Below are 23,240 nucleotides of genomic sequence, written 5' to 3'. Positions count from 1 at the left end.
TTAAAGCACCTGTTTTCCCCCTAAGGGTGTTTGTGTGTGCGTGTCAAAATGGCTAAATTGTGCAGTTCTCTAAACGGGGAACATCCCCAAAAGCCACGTAGCCTGGACAGTGCAATCCTACACAGGCTTACTTGTGTAATGGTACTTTCTTTTGAGTAAACAACGCCCTACACCTAGGACTGAAGTGTCAGTCTATTTTCTGCTAAGCAGGTACCTACAATGAGCCAAAGTGAAGGGAGACAGTTCACATTTATGGGCTGAGGAAGGAATGAAACAAGTATAGAATGTTCTCTTTCTCAGTGATCTGAGATAAGCCCTGCACATCCCTTGGCACATGGGAAAGTGCTGCATGTGCGCTTTAATAACAGTGATGCTAATCACCACGCAGAAACACAACATGAGCATGCGTCGTCTTGTGGGAATAATCGCAATTCAGTTCCGCAGGCTCCTCCCAGCTGGCGGCTGCTGCCACCAACAACGCCCCCACCCCCCGGTGGCCTGCCTTGCTTACCTCGGCTGTTGGCACTCCTTCAGGAGGGCGGCACTGCAGAAGCACTTCGTGATCCAGAGGAACCTCCTTCCCCAAGGGCTCCTGGTCAAAATTCTTCCTCAGGTCTACGAATGGGAAACAAAACAAGCACCAGGCATCAGTCGAGGAGTCACTTGCAGAGCTCAGTTGCCTTGTCATACCAGCTGAGAGAGGGCAGCATGTCAAGAGCTCAGCATGACCTTAGGCTGGGTACGCACCAGAGATTTAAAGCACATTCTTCTCCCCTGCCCACAACCCTAGGAACTATAGTTTACACTTTAACAGAGCTACAACTGCAAGCGCCCTTAACCAACTACGGTTCCCAGGCTTCTTTGGTGGGAGAAATGTGCTAAATGGTGTTCCTTACTTGGCAAGGCTGCCAATTCTTACCGAAATGAAGATGTGGAGATTTGTGGGGAAATGCACTGTTTAAAGGTCCTTGTGGTGCCATTCTGTTGGTCTCACAGATTATCTCAATAAGGGTTTTCAGAAGCACTCAGATGATCCCATCAAGGTAGTTAAAGGAAGAATGGACATGCAGAGTTTGTATTTTACACCCCACTCAGATATATTTACTTGGGAGTAAGCCACTTCTACTTCCAAAGATGTATGGGCTTGCAGGTAAAAGGAAGTCTCTGCTGCATGTGAATGGATGGACTGTATATCCCACAAATCAAATGGGTGAAACAGTTGAGAGAGGACAAGGTCTCAGAGCCCTGCGTAGCTGTTCTCCATAAAATGTATGACATGATATTTCTGTGTGTCTGCTCAGGGCCTGCCCTACCATTAGGTGGTGATGAGCTGCTTCAAGCGGTAGAATTTGGGTGGGCGGGTAGCAGTGGTGAAGTGTTGGACAACAGAGCTATGTCTGCTGTACATCATGCCTTCCAACATCTAACTAATCTAACCCAAATGCTGAAGTAGGAGACAACTACAAGTCCAGCTGGCTTTAGTATACGGTGTGAAGAGGACTTCACTTTGTGCTTGCTTCAGATGGCAAAATTGCTTGATCTGCCTCTGCCTCTACTAACTCTACTCCCAAACAAAATATCTCCATTTCCTACTATTCCTTCCCCGTGCATCAAAACCTTTGCTAAAATGTTCTGAATTCTGTACATCAACATTAGAGAATGATTGTATCGCTTGTAGCCACAGGGAAATGGAATATATTAGCAATATTAAGCGGCTTTTCTTAATACTTGAATATTGCATCAGTTTCAAAGAACTTTGTGTGCTTAACTAAACTGTATCACGAGTAAACAAGCCCCAGTATTAACCAGTAGGTGGCACTGAAACCCACCTAATTTCTCTCAAGCAGTTTTGACAAACTGTTCCAATGAAAATAAATGCTGTCCAAAGTAATTATTTTTGAGGATGATTACAATGATGACAATGATGATAATTTGCTGTCTTGTTTTATGAACAAGACTTGATCGTTGTAGATCTTATCACAGCATGATCTGCTGGAACGAGAAAGTTCACTGGCTAGCATCCCTCAAACAACCACTGCTTCTAGAACTGCATATTGCAAGTTTATAGTGCCTGTTCGCACAAATCTCTAATCCTTGCATTTCTAATCCTTGAGAATACATTTATTTTTATTTTTTTGTAGCATGGGAAAGGAGCATGCAGAAAATAAAGCCACATATTTTGAAACTAGTGTGGAGTGCCCGGATATATAAGCACTGCATATTTATTAGAAATAAAAATAACATTGTGCCATTTGTGAGATTGGATGTGCCACACTAAAAAAATGGGTGGAGTCAACCCAAAGTCATGTTTAGTCCACCATCTTGATGCAAAATGACACCTGGCATCTGAACATTAACAAAAATTGCCACTCCCACCACAGGTGCCACCATGCCAAAATTGGAGATGATATATTGAAAAGCAGCCAAATCTATTCTGTGCTGAAAAACAGGGGAAGTCATGCCAAAGGGACATTGCGGTCTGCCAGCTTGATTAAAAATGGCAGCGAGTGTCCAAATCTCAGTGAAGAGCACTGCTCCCACCTCAAGAAGTCTCATGTCATGTTTGGCAATATTTTTCCAAGCAGCATCTGAACATAAAGACTACAAACTTCCCCTGACATCGAAATACCTTGCCTCCATCCTCGATTATTAAACACACAGTAAGGCCTAATCTTTGCCATTCTGATCCCACCGTCAAGGGCTCTCATTTTCTTCCATGAGGATGGGGTAATAAATATATGAACATATGTGAAAAGCCCATTGAAATCCTTAAATCAAATAATCCAATAAACCATGAAGAAATGAATTCTCTTTTGCCTTGTTCTGCTCATTAAAACAAAAAACCCCACAACCCTCACCAAGGAAAATGTAACATAAAATTCTCCTTTCCAACAAAGGGTATCCCTCCCTCTTTCTCTTACACACACTCTCACACCCCAACGTGCCCAAAATGTATAGAACGGCTCACATTTGAGCAAACATGAACTGCTTACAATGTGGCTCTTGGGGGGTATTCTGTCCATCTCTGTCCCTACATACAAATAGACTAAGTACCTGGGAGAAATGCACAGTATGAAAAATACCCGTATGAAGGAGGGTTAAACACACTCAAGACCTACATGCTATCCTGACGTAAGCTCTTCGGCTTTTGGTGGTCCCAGCAGAGCTCCATGCCACACACTGGCACCAGTAGTCTTCTAAGCCAAAGAGTTCTTCCACTTGCTGTCGAGAGACTTCAATCTGGACTTCTCTTACAAGGAGCCCTGGAAGAAGAGAAAACAAGGAGGAGGGTTAATGATGAGAAGCTAGGATAGTGGACTCTCCTTCCTTGGAGGTTTCAAAGCAGAGCTTGGATGGCCATGGGCCATGGGTGCTTTAGCTGAGATTCTTGCATTGCAGAGGGTTGGACTCAATGACCCTTGGGCCCCTTCCAACTCTATGATTCTATGATATGGGAGGGAGGAAGATAGAAAGAAACGCCTTCATGGAAGCGAGAAATGCATATACAGGGCTGAAGCAAGCGTAGAAGGGGAAATGGTGGCCCTACATACCAGAAAGAAGGCATGGTTGACTATAACATCCATGGTTTCCTCACTACCTACGAAAAGAGCTTCAATTGATTTCATGATAGCACTCATCAAATATCTGAAGAGCTGTCCTGCAGAAAATGAAGCAGATTTATTCCCTGTTGCTTTCAAGCTCCCCACCTCGCATGAGACTTGACTTGTGCAATTACATATGGTTGGAATTAGGGTTGAATCACCATCACACAAGTCAAACATGTGTAAGGTGAGGGTTTACTGTAATGTAGAAGGCAGCTCCCTTTCTCTCTTTTGGGCTAGGTAGCAGATTTGGCAGGGTTGCCTCATGTGGCACTTCCCTGGGGTTGTAGGGTTGGAAGCAGATGTAAGGTGTTGGAGAAGAGAGTTGTGTGTGCCATGTGGCTGGCTCTGTGTCCCCTAAGATGGCCTGTTGCCCTCCAGTGGAGGATGCTGACCCAGAGTGAGTGTTGAAGTAAGATTCAACTGTCAGTATGATGGAATGCGGGTTAGGGTGCCATCTTGTCTTTTGCCTCAGGTACCAAAATGTCTTGAGCTGGTCCTGTCTCTTCCAAAGATTCAGGAGCCCTTTCTCACTTTTTCATCTTTTACCTCCACCCCAACCGCCCACAGAGTGCTTCTTAAAATTAAGTTTGGAATACCTGCTTTGCTTGAAGATGGCCCCAGTTTTAATCCCCAGAATCTCTGGTTAGGGGGCTGGGGAAGAGACTTCAATCTCAAACCCTGGAGACCTGCTGCCAGGCCATGTAGACGAGAGTGAGCGAGATGAACCAATGGTCTGACTTCAGCATAAAGCAGATCTCAATGTCCACACATACCTTCTTTAATTGGCTAGCGAGCATGTACAGTCCAGGACAAAAGCCCAATATCCTGATGGGCCGTTGCCCCCCTTTTAAGCTATCTACAGTTGGTATACAGTTTTCTTGGTCCTACTAGGCCACATAAGCGGGGGGGGGGGGGGAGCTGGTACTTTCATGTTATAGGGAAGATAAACTTCTACCAACCCTAGGGATAAAGTGGGGCAATAATGGTTGCCATGTCTGTCTGTCTGTCTGTCTGTCTGTCTGTGTCTGTCTCTCTGTGTGTGAAAAGAGGCAGTTGCAAAAAGAAAGAAGTGGAAGGAGGCGAGAAATTTAGACGATTAAGAACTGAGTACCAACAGGTTGAGCAAATGAAATATGTTTTGAAAGAAGAAGCTCCTCAAGTCATAAGGGAGGCTGTTTCTGGTCAAATGAACTTCCCATTGAGGGCAGAACTCTAGAGTCACCCAAGGGTGATAACTCTGATAGAGCCATTATCAACATTCAGCTGTTTTACGAAAGAGCCGCTATTACTACTGGCTAAGATATACCCCATTACTCCTCCTGTTTTAGTGCAACCTTAATCGCTTCACCGTCGCATTAAAAATCACAGCCTCAATTCAGCAAGGCACATAAGCATGTGCTTTAATCTTATTGCCTTAATATAGTAAAACCTCGCTGCCAATTGTCTACAAATGAAGAGCAGAGTGGATTCAGCAGCAGTTGAAGCAACTGTTTCTCTTGCCTTTCCCATTATGACAATTGTATTTCATTTGCTTATAAAACACACACACACACACACACACACACACACACACGCTAACGGTGGTACTAAAGATATGCAACGTGAACTGAAGATGTTTATGCCCTCAATAAAGATGGCTGCTACTTTAATGAACATGGTAGGTAGAGACAGATAAAGGATTTGAGCCTGTTATGGCTGACATTTCCAACTACTTTCTGTGGGTCTGGGAAGCTGCCATCTTATTAATAAGAATAGGTCTCAGAAGCCTCTTTCTTTATACTTTAAGGCATCTGCTCAAATACCAAACTACCAGGACTGACCCGTTCTATAAGTAAATGGTATATTTGCTCCATGACTTTCAAATCACAGCTGTTTTTCAAACCCAAACTTAATTACCTGTAGTGTTCATAAGCTGAAGGGTGACCATGCTTCAATTGTTATATCCACAGACAAAGTTTGTTTGCCACAAACCCTTTCTGGTGCTCTTCCCTGGTTTTCTCACCAAAGAATATTGCAAATTGTAGCCTGCATGCATTAGTCTGTTCAGAGATCACTGAACACTCCTCACTGAATTCCCCGGGAAGAGGGCATGTCTGTTATAGCCTGGTGCTGCTACTGAGAATCTGGAGATCTCAACCCTCTTCACCAAACTACAATTCCCAGAATTCTCTTGAAAGACAAGATTGCTCATTAAACCCGTTTAAATCTGCAGGATATAGTCACAGTGTTCTCTCATTCTCTTCCTAGATTCAGCAAGTAGCCCAAGTCCCAGCTTTTGGAAGAAAGTACTTGGGAAGCCAGGACGCGGGTGGCGCTGTGCGTTAAACCACAGAGCCTAGGACTTGCCAATCAGAAGATCGGCAGTTCGAATCCCTGCGACGAGGTGAGCTCCCGCTGCTCAGTCCTAGCTCCTGCCAACCTAGCAATCTGAAAGCACGTCAAAGTGCAAGTAGATAAATAGGTACCGCTCCGGCAGGAAGGTAAACGGCGTTTCTGTGTGCTGCTCTGGTTCGCCAGAAGCGGCTTAGTCATGCTGGCCACATGACCCGGAAGCTGTACGCCGGCTCCCTCGGCCAGTAAAGCGAGATGAGCGCCGCAACCCCAGAGTCGGCCACGACTGGACCTAATGGTCAGGGGTCCCTTTACCTTTACCTTTTGCTTGGGAAGCCTGGCTTTAAATCCCCATTCAGTCATGAAGTTCACTGGGTGATGTGGCACCAGTCACTATAGGGTTGCTGTGAGGATAAAATGGGAGTGGGGAAACCATGTATGTCATCTTGGAGGAACAGCCGGGCACAAATGTAATGAATGATGGAGGGGGAAACAGATTTATGGGCAGGGATAGAGGCAGGCAGGCATGTGATAGGAAGTGGATCCTCAGAGGAAGCAAATAATAGTTGGGTAAGCTGAGAATGAGAGCAGCATGGGGAAGATACAGACAATCGTCACTCATCTAGGCCATCCACTGCCAGTCCTGCAGCTTGTATGCCTCCCACATTGTTTTTTGACCTCTCTGGGATGCAAGCCTGGGCAGTGCATATGGAGGTCCTGGGCTGCCCGAACAACAAGACCTTGTTGATGTGTTCCAAAGGAAAGCAGAGCGATACGTGTGGCACCAGCTTGGCTGTAGGAGTTGCCGGAAGGAGGCATACAAAGTGCCGTCCAACCATCTTAGGGATGCCACCAGCTCTGCAACAGGAGATTGGCAAATGGGTCAGTTTCAGCTGATCTCTGACAAGAACACACTCTTGTGTGCTATTTGTACTAATAACGCATGCGTTTTTATTCATGCTTTGTCCTAGTAAATGCATTTCTGTACACATTGCTTGGCTGGAGAATTGTGTTGCAAAATTTTGAGAAGTGTGCATTTCGAAGAAGGGTGGCGGCATTTCAGTCTGAGTAATGTTTGGGAAACTGCAAGTTATGCAGCTTCACCTATAAATGCAAATGGAATTTGAATTCCCCTCCTTCCCTACCTGCAACCCGAGGACAAGACTTACTTATTTTTTTGACAATTAAGTGCTTCTTGAATTCTGAATGTAAAGTAGAAATGGTATGATTGTGTGTGTGGCTCCCTACACCATGTCCTTTGAGAAGGATGGAATGGTAGTCAGTTAAAATATTTAAGAAATATTAATTCCTCCAACTTTCTCCTTTGCTGTACAATGCCTGTGGATCACATCCTAACATGTCTCGCTCCTTTCGCTGGTGTGATGGTAGCGCAGGCGGGATGGCAGGAATGTGTGGCAAGTGGTCTCCTGGGACATTAAAGCCTCTTGCCCGCCTGTTGCAAATCCATTTGCTATTCATGCTGGCAACCTCAATCCTAATTAAATAATTTAGCCCTCGAAGGCATTTAATGTGGACTTTTTGCGTGAGTTCAACAGTGCAGCGCGGACTTGTTTAATGGAAGCTTTAATTACAGTTATATATTCATTTAAAATTGTTTTACAAAGAGAGATTGCACTGAGCAAATGGGAGAGGGAGAGAGAGAGAAAAAGAGAGAAAGGGGGAAGAAAAGAAATATTTTCTGCCTGTTAATAATATACATTGCAACCATTTCTCGCTAATGAAAAAGAAGATGATGGGAGCCCAATTCATACCATGGCTTTTTCTTAAAACAAACAAACAAATAAATACCCAATACAGTGGTACCTCGGGTTAAGAACTTAATTCGTTCTGGAGGTCTGTTCTTAACCTGAAACTGTTCTTAACCTGAGGTACCACTTTAGTTAATGGGGCCTTCTACTGCTGCCATGCCGCCGGAGGACGATTTCTGTTCTCATCCTGAAGCAAAGTTCTTAACCCGAGGTACTATTTCTGGGTTAGCAGAGTCTGTAACCTGAAGCATCTGTAACCTGAAGCCTCTGTAACCCGAGGTACCACTGTATAGACAACCTCTTGCAAGATCCCTATCAGCATGACTAAGAAGGTGGGGAGTTTTTACAAGACACTGGCCCAGTTCATACATAATACTACAGTTTGTTCTTGGCATACCACTCATGATTTTTTTGGGGTGAGACAAACCATAAACCTGGTTTCATACACAACACTAAGCGAAACCATGGCTTTTTGCTCTGGGTAATATGGCAACAGTAGGACTGAGATGGGGGGGGGGGGAGGAAAAAAATTCTCATGCTGGGTACCCCATGCTTGCTCATTCATGCAAAACCACTGGTTGTTGGTGGGTTGGGACCCACTACCGTGGCCTGATCTAAGGTGGGTCACAACAGCAGCATCACCACCATGCAAACATATGGCAAAGGAAAATCAACAAATGGGTCTCTCAAATGCATTTTTGGGCCCTGGCTCTGAAAGGATTGGGACTACTATGCTATGACATAGTTTGGCTTGGTGTTGCATGTGAACCAGGCCATTCTCTTGTGGAGAAATTGCATGGATTCATTGGGGAATCTTGCAAATGCACCAGCTCAAATTGACTATTAGAGTTTTGTTTCTGTGGAATGTAGGGAACTTATCAAATATTAAGCACACGGAAACACGTCTCCATGTGTGTGCATGGACTCTTCTCCTGCGATCATTCTTCGTGCATGTGAGTGCATTATACATGCTTATGGTGACCTTTTTTGTCTTTCATACTGCAGGTCTCTAGAACGGTTTCCACAGTTAACAGGGGGGTAGGGTAGGAGTCCTTGCTTGCAGAGAACCAAATCTTTTAAACCTCTGGTCCCACTACCCACTGCTATCCCAGAACCTCTTCCCCCCATGTTGGCCACTGCTGCTAATATACCTGCCACCACTGCTCTGCTTCTTTAAAATTTCAGCGTGGATGTACGTACATGCATTTGCAAGGGGCCACTTCCATACACAAAGAGGGCAGAACTCTAACAATTAAAGTACAGCACGCATAGAAGACCATTTTGTTTGATGCTTGCACCAACTTAGAAATAAAAGTGATGGCAGCTGATGTGTCAACGAAGGAGGTTGCCCAATACTGAGTCTGAATGTTGCTACATCTAGCTCAGTGATGTCCACATGGACCGGCAGGATTCTTTCCCAGCCCTGTTTGGCGACGCCGGAGCCTGAACCTGGGACTGTTTGCCTGCAAGGTACGGGCTCCGCTGCTGAGCTACAGCACCTCCCAAACAAAAGGGTTGGGGAGCAGGAGTGAGGAAAAACAAGAAGGCACCACAAGGATGACGGATCATGTAATGGAATTAGCAACACCTCTCTGAAATTACCAAGATGGCCACACCTGTTTAATCAAGCCTGTCCCCTGGCAAGGATGCACACTCAGCAGTATCAGACATTTACCAATAAGTGCAACCAGCCACCCTCTCAGTCTCCTCTGCAAGTTGGCTGTTGGTACTTGTTTGCCATTTCCAAAATGGATCTTATCTAGGGCAACAGGGCAAGTTATATTTGCATCTTCAGCATAGCACCCAAGTTCCATTGCTGATAAGTAATGGGGGTGGGGGGAAGCAGCTAAATGTGAAGCTGACTGTGTAGGTAGGTGATATGTCAAAAGCCGTCCTGCATTTCTAAGGGTGCAGGGATTGCTCATTGCTCACAGAAACTATCATTTGGCCAGAAAACATAGGCTGCGAAATCAGCCCTCAGAGATGATTTCATGAGATTTGAATTATGGTGGTGCAGGTCACACACTTTTCTGAACTGGTCATAAGTTGACTCTGTTTCTGACGTGTGTAAATTCAGTGCTTGGCCACAACGAACTGATCAGGCCTAGGTTGTCAAAGTGTCATCAGTACCCACACTAAGCACCTCAGAAGATTTACCATGTGCTATTACACTGCTGAAGCAATTAGCATACTAAGGAGCTTTTCTTACATTCTAAAGGAGCAGAAAATGCCCTCAGGTGGAAACCATACAATGAGCGACCTTGTAATGAGTTCTTGGAGTGAAACTGACAAGAGTAGTTTTAATGGGCAGAAGTTATAATGCTATTTATAAGTAGTTGGCACTGTATTAAAATCCATCCCAGATTATGCCACCCATTTAGCTACCTCTGTTGTTTAGAATATTTCCTCACTTAACAAAATGACCCAAACCCTAAAAACCTCATCTGGACCATTTTGTTTACAGGTCTGGCCCTTCTACTAGTGACTCCCTTTTCACAATGGCTCTCGAAGACTCTTCATCCACGACTGAGGAAAATCTAGAGAAGTGCTCTAAGCAGAACATGACTTAGGATCAAGCTGGGCTGAATATTCCCCTCTTTTGTGGAACCACTTGTCCTTCACAAGAATGGGGGAGGGGCATATTAAGCAACTGTAAGACAGGGTTGGGGAGAGAGGGGCAGGTGAATATTAAGATATTTTCAGATCTGTTTTTAAACATGAGATGGCTGAGGGGTTATCAGCTGAAGTGGTGACAAGTGTTTTTTATTATAAGAGAAAAGGCGGAGATTTTTGAAAGCTAAGATTAAATATTACTTAACATTTGCTCCACCCCCTGAAGTCAGAGAAAAATAGTACTTCAGCCCTGGATCGGTATGGAACAAGTACTTAAACTGAGGCCTATCAGAATCTTTCACATCTGCCTAACCATGCTGTCAGGGAACTGCCATCGGAGCCAAGAGTGGAGGTAAGGCTCCCCAACGATGCAGGAGAAGGGACCAGCAGGGAGAGAGAGAACACTTCCTTTGGGGAAGGAAATCGGCCTGACACCAGGAAGAAAGGGGAGCAGGGAAGGACTTCGGAGACATGGCTCCAAGACTCTTCCACAGAGGCCAGCGGGGAGAGCCCAGGACCTCCGCTGGCCATGCCCACTCTGCGCAGAAGACTTCCACGCAGGGAAGCTAGGCAGAGACTTGGCGTCAAGCAGCTTTTATGTTGGAAGAAGTTCAGGAAACACCCACTGACGGATTCTGCCAGTGACTGACACAGCCACGGAGAAAGGGCTGTCCAGCCAGGGAAAGGTTTAGCCAGACAACGTTGCCTAGAGCAGCAGCCCCCTTACGCACGAGCAACCCCAATTCCCTTTACACATGCCTAGTTTGCCTGTGTGGGAAGAGAGAGAGAGAAAGAAAGAGACAGAGAGACAGAGAGAGAGAGAGAGAGAGAGAGAGAGAGAGAGAGAAAGAAAGAAAGAAAGAAAGAAAGAAAGAAAGAAAGAAAGAAAGAGAAAGAGAGATCTCTCTCTAGATTTTAGTATGCTAGAATTAATCAGAAAAGTTGGTATGAACATATAGAGAGAAACCAGACACGGTGGCCAAGCCTTTCTGACAATCAGCTTGTCCAGAACATAAGACTGGCAATCCTGGATCAGATCAAAGGCCCACCTCATCCCATCATGTTTCTGGCAGTGGAAAGTCAGGTCCCTCTGGGAATCCCACAAGCAAGTTACAGGGACAGTCAGTGCTAGTTTGGGGGTAAGCCAATTCCATGCACATGTAGCCCATTTCCAGGGTTGTGCTAGGATTCCATGACTTAAATCATGAAGCTTGGTACTGGGACATCGCCTGATGAGCTTGTTTCAAACAAGACTAAGACACAATTTCTCATGGCACTGATCAGGTGTGGGCACAATACCCTTGAACTGAATTTGAACCAGTGCGAGTTATCTGAGGATCTGTCTGTCACAAAGCCAAGGAGACCCAGTTCTATGAAGTTCAATCGCAACAAGGCTTCTAACGTCCTGAGGCAACAATCTATAAATCATTCACTTTGGTGGGCTAGCCCCATTCAAGTTCACAACAGAAGGCTGCTGGAGGATGGCTGTAAAATCCTTGAAAATCCCCCAACAGCATCTCAGCATAAAACTGAACTTTCAGTCTGGATTCTTGTGGGGAACCTACTGCTAACCTCTTGCCACGGTAAAAATTGACTATGCTTCCCTACTGCTTGCTTTCTTGTTCATAGCAAGTTTCTGATCCATGACAGAATTTTACCAACCCTCACTTTTAAGATTATGTGATTTTCTTAAGAACCTCTTGTGAAACACTTTACTGGAAAATCTAATGAAAATATGCCTAAACAGTTGTTATTAAATACTAGCATGAATTTGCACGTTAAGAGTGGGACTTTGTTTCTTCCACCACAGACATGTTGATACAATTCGCCCTAATAGGATGTTGAAATTAATTACACCGTGATTCAGTGTTATCAAGGGCTTATCTAAACAATCGGGTGTAGTACATTACTACTACTCTGGCTTGCAGACATTTTACCTCCAGGAAAACCTTTCTATATCAGTCTGCTTTCAGAGAACCCTGTGAACTGAAGACGATTCTGGGGGTTCCCTTTAGAGAAAGAGCTGGCCAGGCCAATTCATGAGCTGAGTGTGTCAGTATCTGTCAATCCTTTCAGACCTGGGACCCTCCTTTAACCACAACAAACAATTGCAGATCCATCTGTGTCTATGTCTACCTCGATGTCTCACTCCATATATTTCTAAGGTGGTAGAGTTGCTCTGTGGTTTAACCCACAACGCCACCCGCCACAGAGCCTAGGGCTTGCTGATCAGAAGGTCAGCGGTTCAAATCCCCGAGATGGGGTGAGCTCCTGTTGCTCAGTCCCAGCTCCTGCCAATCTAGCAGTTCGAAAGCATGTCAAGTGCAAGTAGATAAATAGGTACCGCTGCGGTGGGAAGGTAAACAGAGTTTCTGTGTGCTGCTCTGGTTCGCCAGAAGCTGCTTAATCATGCTGGCCACATGACCCGGAAGCTGTACGCCGGCTCCCTCGGCCAATAAAGCAAGATGAGCGCCGCAAACCTAGAGTCGTCCACGACTAGACCTAATGGTCAGGGGTCCCTTTACCTTTACCTTTACCTTTAGAGTTGCTCTGCTTTTGTGCTGTTCTACTTTAGATCAGGCTATGACCCAATGGCAGGTCTTGACCCACCAGCTGAAGAGCACTACCCTGAAACACACCCAACATTATCAGGTAGCTGCTCATTTCAGGGGGCAACACTGGTGCACAAGCTGATTGTCAGAAAGGCTTGGCCACCGTGTCTGGTCTCCTCACTGAGGAACCACTGCTAAGCTTTCATAGAGACAGGAGTTTGGAAAGAGAGAGAAACCACTTGCTTTGGCCCAGTGCTCTTCCTCTGAGCAAGCGTCCCAGAACTTCTCTGAATGAGAGACAGGCTAGGAGAACTTTTGTCAGTTTTAATTCTCAGCTATCCAAAGAAGGCAAGTCAAAGTATTTTTTTTAAAATATATTATATAACATATGGGGACGCGCTCTGCAGCATATGCCTCAATGGAGAAACAAAAATCTAAGATATAAAATATCATGCTAGAAGAGTAGATAGAGCCGGCCCAGAATATTTTGGTGTCTGAGGTGAAGGTATCTTTCTTCAGTACTGGCAATGGAACAGTGCTCTCCTCTGCACCTGAAGGCAGCAGGCTAACCTAGGGGGCTAATTTAGGCTGGCTTATGGTATAGGCAGGCCCTGTGGCAAATACAGTTCTGTCCTCTAACTTCCTCACTGCCACTCCCTGATCTCCAAAATGTGCTGTCTGAGGCAGCTGCCTAACTCTACCTAGTCGTAGGTCTAGTCCCAGGTGGGCCTGAGAGATGGTTCGATCCTCTAAGCCTTCTCACCTGTGATTTCGTCCAAGCTCTCTGTGGTGATGTGATCGTTCTGGTTCACCCACTCGCCGTTGCACTTGAAGTAAATCTGGGTGGCAGGGTTGGCTCTGCAGATCAGTTCCACTGGCTTGTTCTTCACAATGTAGGCATCTTGTGGCTCCAGTAGGAAATGGGGAAGGGACTCTGCAGGGGCTGATGGGAAGGAATCTGGAAGCACCTCTCCATACTCAATCCCTGCAAGGAAAGAGGAGAAATGTGAGAAATTTAGCTCCACATGCTTCAAGCAGCTATGCAGACCTCATAACCTGACATCAGTTCTTGGCTTTGAAAGAATGGTGTCTGATGGACAACAACCTGAATTTCATAACTTTTTGACTCCTTGTCAGTTGCAGCTTCCTTTATTCTTACCCCCACTTCGTAACTTAATATATTTGCATAGTCATTGGCCCAATTCAGATATATATACCGTGGTTTGCAAGTATGGACTGTAGTCACTACTGTTTCCTGGTTTGGGATTCTTTCATTAAGGCACTCAAGGGAAAAGAAAGAGAGGATAGAGAGTGCAAACACAACTATTGTTCTCAGTGCAATGCTGCATGGTTTATTGGGTCAAGAATATCATAGCTGAACCAGGTCATTGTCACTTCCTTTCTCTTGGGACACCAATCGTTAACAGAGATGCAAGCAAGGAAGCATACTTCTTAGTGGGACAATTCCTACAGAACCAGCAGAGCGTACTATTTGAAGACCCATTTACATATGCTTGCTCATAACTAAATCCCATGGACTTCAATATAGGTTACACATGGGCAAGTCATGAAAGCTACTATAACACTGTGGGAAAGAGATAGAATCTGGACGTCTCTGGTTCTGCCATGGACCATATAGATGGCTTCAGACAAGACACTATTGCTCAGCCACCTTCCTCCTCCAACCAACAGTATGCGGATACCACCCTGCAGGATTAATGAGATATAAAGTATTTGGATGTCCTAAAGCACAGGTGGACAATCCAGAGCTATGGGGGTCAACTTTATTTCAGATAGCCCCCTATGCCGTCTTGAATCTGCCCCCGGTAACTGGTTGAAGAACAGAAAGCATAAAGTAGGGGTAAATGGACAGGTCTCACAAAGGACATGGGTTCCTCCAAAGATCAGTGCTGGGACCTATGGTTTTTTTTAAGTTCTTCATAAATGATGTAGAGTTATGAGTGAGCAGTGATAGGGCAAAGTTTGCTGATGACACCAAACTGTTGAGGGTGGTAAGAACAAAAACAGGCTGTGAAGTGCTCCAAAACGATCTCTCAAAACTGCGTAAATGTGCATTAAAATGGCAATTACAATTCAGTAGAAGCACAGTGTGCACTAGGGCAAAATTAAAATAAAACCCCAATGTCATATATATATGTTTATGGGATATGAACTTGTGGTGCCTGACCAGGAAAGGGAGCAGATCGATAGCTTGCTTGAAATGTCGACCCATCGCTGGCATGTGGCCCGTGTCAGATTACCCCTGGGAGAATGAGATCTTCAACCAAAGAAAAAGTTGCCCGCCCCTTTCCTAAAGCATCATACAGATGCTAAACATATTACTGCCAAGTGGAGGTAGGATTGCATCCTTCATGTGTTACAGCCACATGGCAGGAATCTTGACTGCACTCCAGTCACTTAGCAATACAGTGAGAGTTGCATGATAAAACTGGAGCCAGACTGGCAGGCCCTGGGAGACACAGGACACCCAGGTCTGGGTGCTTTGCTCCTGGCTTTGAGCCCTGAGGAGATATATGTGCTCAGACTCTTGGGAAAGGGCAGCTGCATACACAGAAGAGAGTATGTAGGGGGAGATACATAATGTGTTTTCTGTTGGGGGAAAGACTCCAGGGGATATTCCTCTGAGATGGGCAGCCCTGAAGGATGAAGAGTGGGGAAAAGCCTCTTAAGTATAGAATATAGGACAGAATATAAGTAATAAGCATTTCATATTCAGAGAACATTCTCCACTAGGCTGTAGCAATTTTGAAAGGGATTACAACACAGATCGACCCTGCCTGCCAACTGCACCATATTTCTCTCTCTCTCTCTCTCTCTCTCTCTCTCTCTCTCTCTCTCTCTCTCACACACACACACACACACACACACACACACACACACGGTAGGCACTGTGTGCTGCTATTAAACCCTCTGAGTACTGGCAGAGCTAAGGAAAGCATGGTGTTCCTATGATGTTTCATGGTTCAAGCATGCTTTGTGTCCAGCCTGCTTGGCACTCCCAAGGGTCTTCCTGGGCACTGCAGGTTAAAGACCAAAAGTAAACAAACAGTTGCAACAAAGCAAAAATCTAGGATTGAAAGATACCAGGCAAATCTAGGCAGTCTTGGGGATGAGCTTCCAAGTTACACAGAAGAAATGAGGTCTTGGATGATATATTGCCCTCAGCTGCTGGGTCATGCCACACAATTGAGCTGCACAATCATTCATACACACACACACACACACACACACACACACTCACCTTTTTAAAAGGGGGGTTTATTTATTAAGTAAAGAAAGAAGAGAAAGTCAGAAAGGCAAGAATGGAAGAAAGAGAGCAGGAGAGAAGGAGAAGGAAGATGGGCATATATTGTAATAGCTGAAAAGTGGATTCCATGGTACAGATTGAACTTGTGAGATTGGACTAAAGGGAAATGCATTAGTAGTAGGGTTGCCATATTTTGAAGAGCAAAAAAGAGGACACATTTGCCAACTTCTGCTTTTAACTATGGATCGCTATGACGACTCTTGTTTTACATACCCATGAAAAAGAGGACCTGCCCTGGAAAAGAGGACACATGGCAACCCTACAACCCAAACTAAGTACCAGCCAATCTTGAGTTTGCCCACAAACCACCAGGGCCTGCCATTTTGAGTCCTTTAGAAAACAAACCCCAAAGGGAAATAATGATTAGGCCCAAGGAAGCCAGATATGTATCCTGAGGGGGGGGAAAATCAGCCTGTGAAAATACACACACACAAACACACACAAGGCTGGCCATTTAAAATCCATTTAGGAAAATTGACTTTCCATTTCCATTTTAACACAGCACTAGGGAAAGCAGTAGGACATTTGTCATAATCCATTAACTGCTCTTTTGGAAACAACGAATTAAACTCCAGGCTAATCTCTCGTTCTCTCTCATGCTCCCTGGTTTCTTTGCTGCTGCTGCTGCTGCTGCCAGGCATCCCCTTCCTAATTTCATTTGCAGGTCTGTAATTTTCTCAGCACCCGGCCAATTGCACAGGGATGCAGAGTGTAATTAGGGCACACAATGTCCTCCTGGCGAGCCCTTGTGAGCCTTTGCACAGCTGCAGCCCAAAGCAGTTTGCTGGGTACCCAGGAGCACCCCAGAGCGGAACGGAGGAGGCAGGAAGTTGCAGGGCAGGCAAGATGATGGTTTTGTGATGAATGGGCCTTTCTGGAGCTAAAATTGAAAAAGGCTCCAGTCCAAGATGATCATTTGGAATAAAATGCCCTGCAGTGTAGGTCCCATAGCTTAAAGACAGCAGAGTGGTGATTACAGATTGTTCTCTCTGACCGCCTTTTGTTTGAGCTTTGAATAAAAACCATTCACACACACAAACAAAAACAACCCCCAAAACAGAAGAGAATGCCCTTAGCAGAGAAAATAACTAGCATTCAAGTTTGACGAAAGCCAGGATCATCAGAATTCTCTGGTCCAATGAGAACAAGCATTTGGAGATGGGGAAGACACGTTAGATTTGAAGGTTTTGTTATAAATAAGGTGCCCCCCCCCCAAAAAAAATTGCTTGTGAATATTCTGGGACAATTTGGGCTCAAAGCAGCCTGTACTGCCATATCTCAAATGTTTCCCAGGATATCATTAGCCAGGACCAACATTAAGCATCATGCTTTTTAAAAAGATGGGGCAACTTGAATGATTTTTCTAAATCAAAACCATTTTGTGAATCAACTGTCTTATTTTTTTGAACCCAGCAAACAGGCAGCTAAGAAATAATGCACGTGGTTGATCAACAGAACAACCTTCTAGAACACCTCAGATGTTTTTAGCAGCAGATGCTGCAACCACAACTATCTAATAGCTGTATTTGGCAATTTGAACTCAAGCAATAAAATGGAACCAGATGGTGACGCAAATCCCAGGGTCTGGTATGAAGGCATGGGAGTCTACCACCTTGCTGAAGCTAAGCAGGTCCAGGTCTGGTTAGGCCCTGGATGGGAGCCACATGTACACCACCAAGGCAGGACCAAGGCAGGATATAACTGTGATAAAATACAATAATAAATAAATGTCCTCTGGCCCAGGGGAAAAGCGGAAAAAGCGGTTGTGGTCATCAAAGCAAGAGAACTCCATAAGTGACTCTTGGCATATGTGGTTCCAGACACGCCACGGGCACCTATCAGGACATGGTGGTTGTGGGAAAAAGTCTCAGGGCCAACCCCAGAGGTTGGTAACATACCTAAGCCTATGCGCCATCTCCCTGACTGCACCACGGAAACACAGATAAGGCCCATAAATATTGATTGCTCTCCACTCTGCCTCTCCTTCATCTGCCTGAGGAAAAAGGCATTTATGCTCTATGCCTGAGCTGCAGGCTGTTTTTATGACTTTGTTTTACAGCTATAATGCCACGATCATTTATAAAGCAGGTTTGTATATAAAGAATGTAAACATTAGAAATCCATTAGTCTCTTAAAGTGCGTCTGGCAAAGTTCTTCTCCCCCAAGTCACTCCTCTCCCTCCGCCCCTTTGGTAATCTCCACGTCCTCTCTCAGGCTGGGCTGAGGGGAATTTCAAAAGATTACAAGTACTTAAAGATATATTATCCCTGGCCAGGGTTGTAACACAGGCCTGAAGCTACCAATTAAGTTTTCTCGTTGCTGTTTGCTTGTGCTGATGTGTTTCTGTTGCTGGAGTTTTTCTGTTGTTGCTGGCATGTGTGTGTGTGTGTGTGTGTGTGTGCACGCACATAGCATCTGATTTAAACCCCAGGATAGAGGACTAACCTCACAGCACTTTGCAAAGGAAAAATGCCCGCACCTCTGCCATGGAAGAGACATCTGGAAGGAGAGCACAATTCATCTTCCAGCTCCTGACATTCCTTCATTGTCAGCCTCTAACTCAGGGCACCTGAGCTCATGCTGAAAGATGCCCCTCAGCTAAAGGGATGTCCCTTATTCCTGAACATGACAGCTCCATCGGACATAATGGATGCCCCGCATTTCAGAAGCGCCTTGCTCAATATGTGGCACTTCGCAGAGCAAACTCTTTGCTGCTTTTCTCAGTGTTAGCTGCTGTATTGGTCCCAGAGAACAAGGCTCACAGAGCCTGGAATGTCAGGATGTGTCAGGGTGGTGCTGGGGGCTGCTATCGAAAACAGCAGCAACACCTCCCCACCCCATGTTAACATCTGGGTTACTCAATGCATGTTGTAACATCGTTGTGCTGTAAATTTCCCTGAGTCTGTATCAGGCAATCAATGAAGCGCAGACAACGCTTGCAACATTGCAATGTCATGACCCTAGATGTTATGGGGCTGAGGAGAAGGAACCGCGGGGCTGCTGGTTAGGACAGCACCCCCCACAACTTCTGTAATCTCTAGTTCTTGCCTGAGGTGGCACATTTTACTTAAAGCGTTCAAAATGTTTGCATGAAACATTGGAGTTACAAAGAATTCACACTTTGTGCCCTCCAGATATTGTGGAACTAAGAATCCCCAGCAAGCAGGACCAGTGGGCAGGGATGACGGAAGTGATAGCCTGGGTAAGGTTGACTTAGATGCTCAGATTGTGGGAGGGGAAGAGGGGAAGATTGATACTGCACTGCTAGACAGATGAAGTTTGAAAGAGAAGAATCCTACATTTACTACTATTTATAAAACATATAAGGTTGAACTTTTATTACAACAGGGTGCTACAGAACTGTAAGAACATAGAGCAAGTCAGACACTCCTCACCTTTGCACTAACTAATGTTTAAAATGCAAGGTCTTGAACCATAAAAAGGAGTGCATTTAATTAGTTTGGGTTTCTTGCAGCTTCATAGAACCTCACTATTTTGGGACACTTGATCTGCCAATGCTATCATGAATGTCCACAGGACAACACCCCAGGTTAGTATGCAGTACTCAAAGGCCTGCTTTCCCCCAGCAAAATAGTTTAACACTACTGGGTAACTGCCCACACTCTCTGTTTTATAGGTATAATAATGATAGGCTTAATCTGCTTTGGCACTGACAAGGTAATTTTTTAAATGTATACAAACTCAACTACTCTAGATTTCTGGATGTCTGAATTCTTTTTTTATTAGGGAGCAATCACTTCTACACTAGGTAGAGCAGCATGAAAGGCTTAAAAATTAACCAAGAAGTTCCTTCTATAGACAATGGACGTTTCACTCTAGGCTTCTCTTTGGCTAATTGGCTTTTCTAAATGTCAGTAATTACTATGAATTCTTTCATTGGCTAAGGAAATCAGCCCTGAGTGGTCACTGGAAGGACAGATCGTGAAGCTGAGGCTCCAGTACTTTGGCCACCTCATGAGAAGAGAAGACTCCCTGGAAAAGACCCTGATGTTGGGAAAGATGGAGGGCACAAGGAGAAGGGGACGGCAGGGGACAAGATGGTTGGACAGTGTTCTCGAAGCTACCAACATGAGTTTGACCAAACTGCTGGAGGCAGTAGAAGACAGGAGTGCCTGGCGTGCTCTTGTCCATGGGGTCACGAAGAGTCGGACACAACTAAATGACTAAACAACAACAACACACTGAAAGGAAGGAGCAAGCTGGTTTCTCACAAAGAAATGAGCAGAACAGTGACTCCATATTTTGCCACATATATTGGGTTCTACAAGGGCTAAATGCTTCCGAAAGAAAGAAAGAAAACTGGTAATCTAGAGACTATAGTTTATGGTGTTTGTGTGAGCTGTTCCTTCTTGCACCTTTTCCTTGACACTCATGAATACTCTCCTGAGACCTGTGGAAGAGAGGAGGTCCATTTGCAAACAAGAGTTTATTCACATAGCTATCAGGAAAAAAATGTAGAATTTTCCTTAAATAATTTTATCTCCAAGTCCTGACTCGCCTTCAGAATGCGAAAGCTTCCTGCATGTTGATGCTACCCCACAAAAGGAATAAAACTAGCAGACATTGCCATGTAATATGGCCGCAGAAAGTCACTTGAAATAGCCTGCTCACTTGTTTCGCCTAGCAGGAAAAGAAAAAAGAAGTAGGTGACAGACTGCTCCACTTTTGCACAAGGCAATAAGAACAGCCTCCTGCGGGGGTATGTCAAACGCTCACTATTAATCTAAAAGAAATCAAGGCCATTTTCTTTAGCCAACTAGACACTTGCTGCTTCTTTGCTGATTAGAATTAAGGCTATCTGGTCATCAGAAGTTGGGGTTCTGTGCTCTCTCTCTCTCTCTCTCTCGAATGGAGAAAATCACAGATGAGTCAGAGCTTAATTTGGAGAAAATTGTGGGCTTGTGGGTTCATTCCCAATTATGGTTTTCCTTCCCCCTTGGTGATCTGGATCCTTCTCTTAACATTTCTATCTGTTCAAAACTCCCTTTGGACCACAGGAAGAGAGAGCAAGCTCCTAAATAGGGATTGATGAGAATCTAGAATGGTTCCCCGGAAAGCATGGCATGGACTCTTGAGATAAGGCATCATTTCTGCTCTGGAATGAGCACCAGTCTTCTAAAGTGAGAACATAAAAGAGGATCAGACTCACTTATGGAGGACAAGGCTATCAACGTCTACTAACCATGGCATTTAGGTTCCACTCCACTGTTGGAAATCACATGCCTATGTTACACTAGTTGCTGGAACTCACAAGTGGGGAGAGCGACGTTGCACTGAGGTTGTGCTTTGGGGCTTCCTATAGGTATCTGTGAGAACAGGAGGCTGTACCAAATGGGTCTTTGGGCTGGCTCAGGAGGGCTCTTCTCATGTGCCAATGCTATTAGCCCTTCATGCCCTTGCTCAGTTCATAGTAAAGCTATTAAAAATCACTGTCAAACAGGGCAATCAGCTCCCCAGGCTTTTTCGTTTAAAAACATGCCCCTGTTAAAACAAAATAATAATTGGCTGCTGCTCAGGACCTTAAGCTGCCCAAAGGTTATTGAGGAGGCAGCAATGGTTGCCTTTTTTCTTCAAAAAAAACAAAACAAACAACTAAAACACTAAATACTGCCTGGTCCAATAATGCTGTATAAAACAGATGAAGCGCTAGATGGATAATAGAAGTGACAACGGGGGCAAGGGGAAAAATTGCCTCTGCCTTGCAGGTTATGCAAGCTGGTGTTCAAGTGAATCACGGGCGGGGGGAGAGAAAGAGATGTTGGGCTGGAGAACGAAGGATGTTTTTTGGGGGGGAGAGGTGGGGGGAAGTAACACACAGAGCACATTTATCATAAGTAATCAAAACAGTCTTTCAGACCCCTCGTTCCCAACCCTTGCTCATTCCAGCCAGCCTGACCACCCACTGCATGGGAAACCTCTTGCATTTTCTCCACTCAGCTGATGCTCTCAGTGGGGGGAAAACCCCATTTATTATTTTGGAGTTTGGGGGGGGAAGGGTTGCAATGCACACAAAACAGCCTCTTTCTCTTTCACACAAGTTGCATTGTAGGCAAAGGGATTGATGATCTTGGCTTTTCTTCATGGGGGTGGGGAGAGGCAAAACAAGAAGCAATCTCTGTTAAGGGGGCCTTGCATGAAGGAAAAAATAAAACAAAATCCAGTATCAAACAAAAGCTGATGGTGTTTTTCTTTGGGGGGGGGAAGCAGTTGTCACAGTGGGCGACCCCTTATGAAGAGATGGAATCCGTCTCTCCCACCAACAGCGGATAGTTTATGGGTCCCATTCAACAACCTGTTATTTTCAGCTGGTTTAGCGGGGAACATACCATTGACCCATGCCTTTTAAAATACATTGGAAGTAGCACGGAGGAGGAGAAGAGAGATTGTCAGAAGGAGTGGGGGGAAAGAATGGCAAAACAGAAACAAAACAAAAAGCAGAGCAGGTGCAGGGCACCCAGACCACACCTGCACAGCTTGCAACCTAAGAAGTCAAAGTGAGCCTATTAGTCACGTTTGCCCATGGCCCTACAAAGCCCTTGCCTGCTACCTGCTGGGAACTACAAAAGGAGGTTGTGGTCAAGTTCCTAGTCCGGCACAAGGCATAGCTGGTGGGTTGTGAGTTGGGTAGGCCTGGTCTGAAAATACTTTAGGAGAAGCTGCACAGAGCAGAATCCGCAGTTCAGTGTTGGGAGAAACGCAGAAATTTCTCAAGAGAAAAAGCTTTAAGGAACGCAGCAACAGTGAAAATATATTGGGGGGGGGGGGGAGGTGTAGTCTGCACTGTAATCAACTGCAATTTCAACCTGAATTCATCCAAAGGATCATCCTTTTAATCTTTCCATAAATCCGGCCCCCACCAAGTTCTCTTTGTCCCTTGACCAATGTACACACACACACATATATACGCACTGAGATATACTTTCACACAAACACACAGAGGGCTAGAATGCTGGCCTCCTGCTTGTGTTGTTCTCCTTGTACTCTATTCCATAGCAATTGAGGTTGCAAAGAACATGCCTGG

The 23,240-nt window shown here is 45.0% G+C and overlaps 1 protein-coding gene across 4 annotated transcripts in view; it reads right to left on the bottom strand.

Annotated features, from left to right (window-relative positions):
- The window catches only part of UNC5B (unc-5 netrin receptor B), a 164,903-nt gene that overhangs the window by 38,735 nt on the left and 102,928 nt on the right, over window positions 1–23,240 (bottom strand). For all 4 annotated transcript variants that reach the window (XR_014548189.1, XR_014548190.1, XM_083614289.1 and 1 more), the window contains exons 2-4: window positions 13,634–13,855; window positions 3,120–3,263; window positions 512–615 (exon numbers count right to left, since the gene is read on the bottom strand). Coding sequence is in view for 2 of the 4 variants with exons in the window: in XM_083614289.1 (XP_083470415.1) it covers window positions 512–615; window positions 3,120–3,263; window positions 13,634–13,855 (470 nt within the window). In the remaining 2 variants the exon portion in view is untranslated. The remainder of the gene's footprint in view (window positions 1–511; window positions 616–3,119; window positions 3,264–13,633; window positions 13,856–23,240) is intronic.

Source organism: Podarcis filfolensis, assembly GCF_964270895.1.
Source record: "Podarcis filfolensis genome assembly, chromosome: 5".
Lineage (NCBI taxonomy): Eukaryota > Metazoa > Chordata > Lepidosauria > Squamata > Lacertidae > Podarcis > Podarcis filfolensis.
The sequence above is the reverse complement of the archived record's forward strand: the minus strand, read 5'-3'. Positions and strand labels throughout refer to the sequence as shown.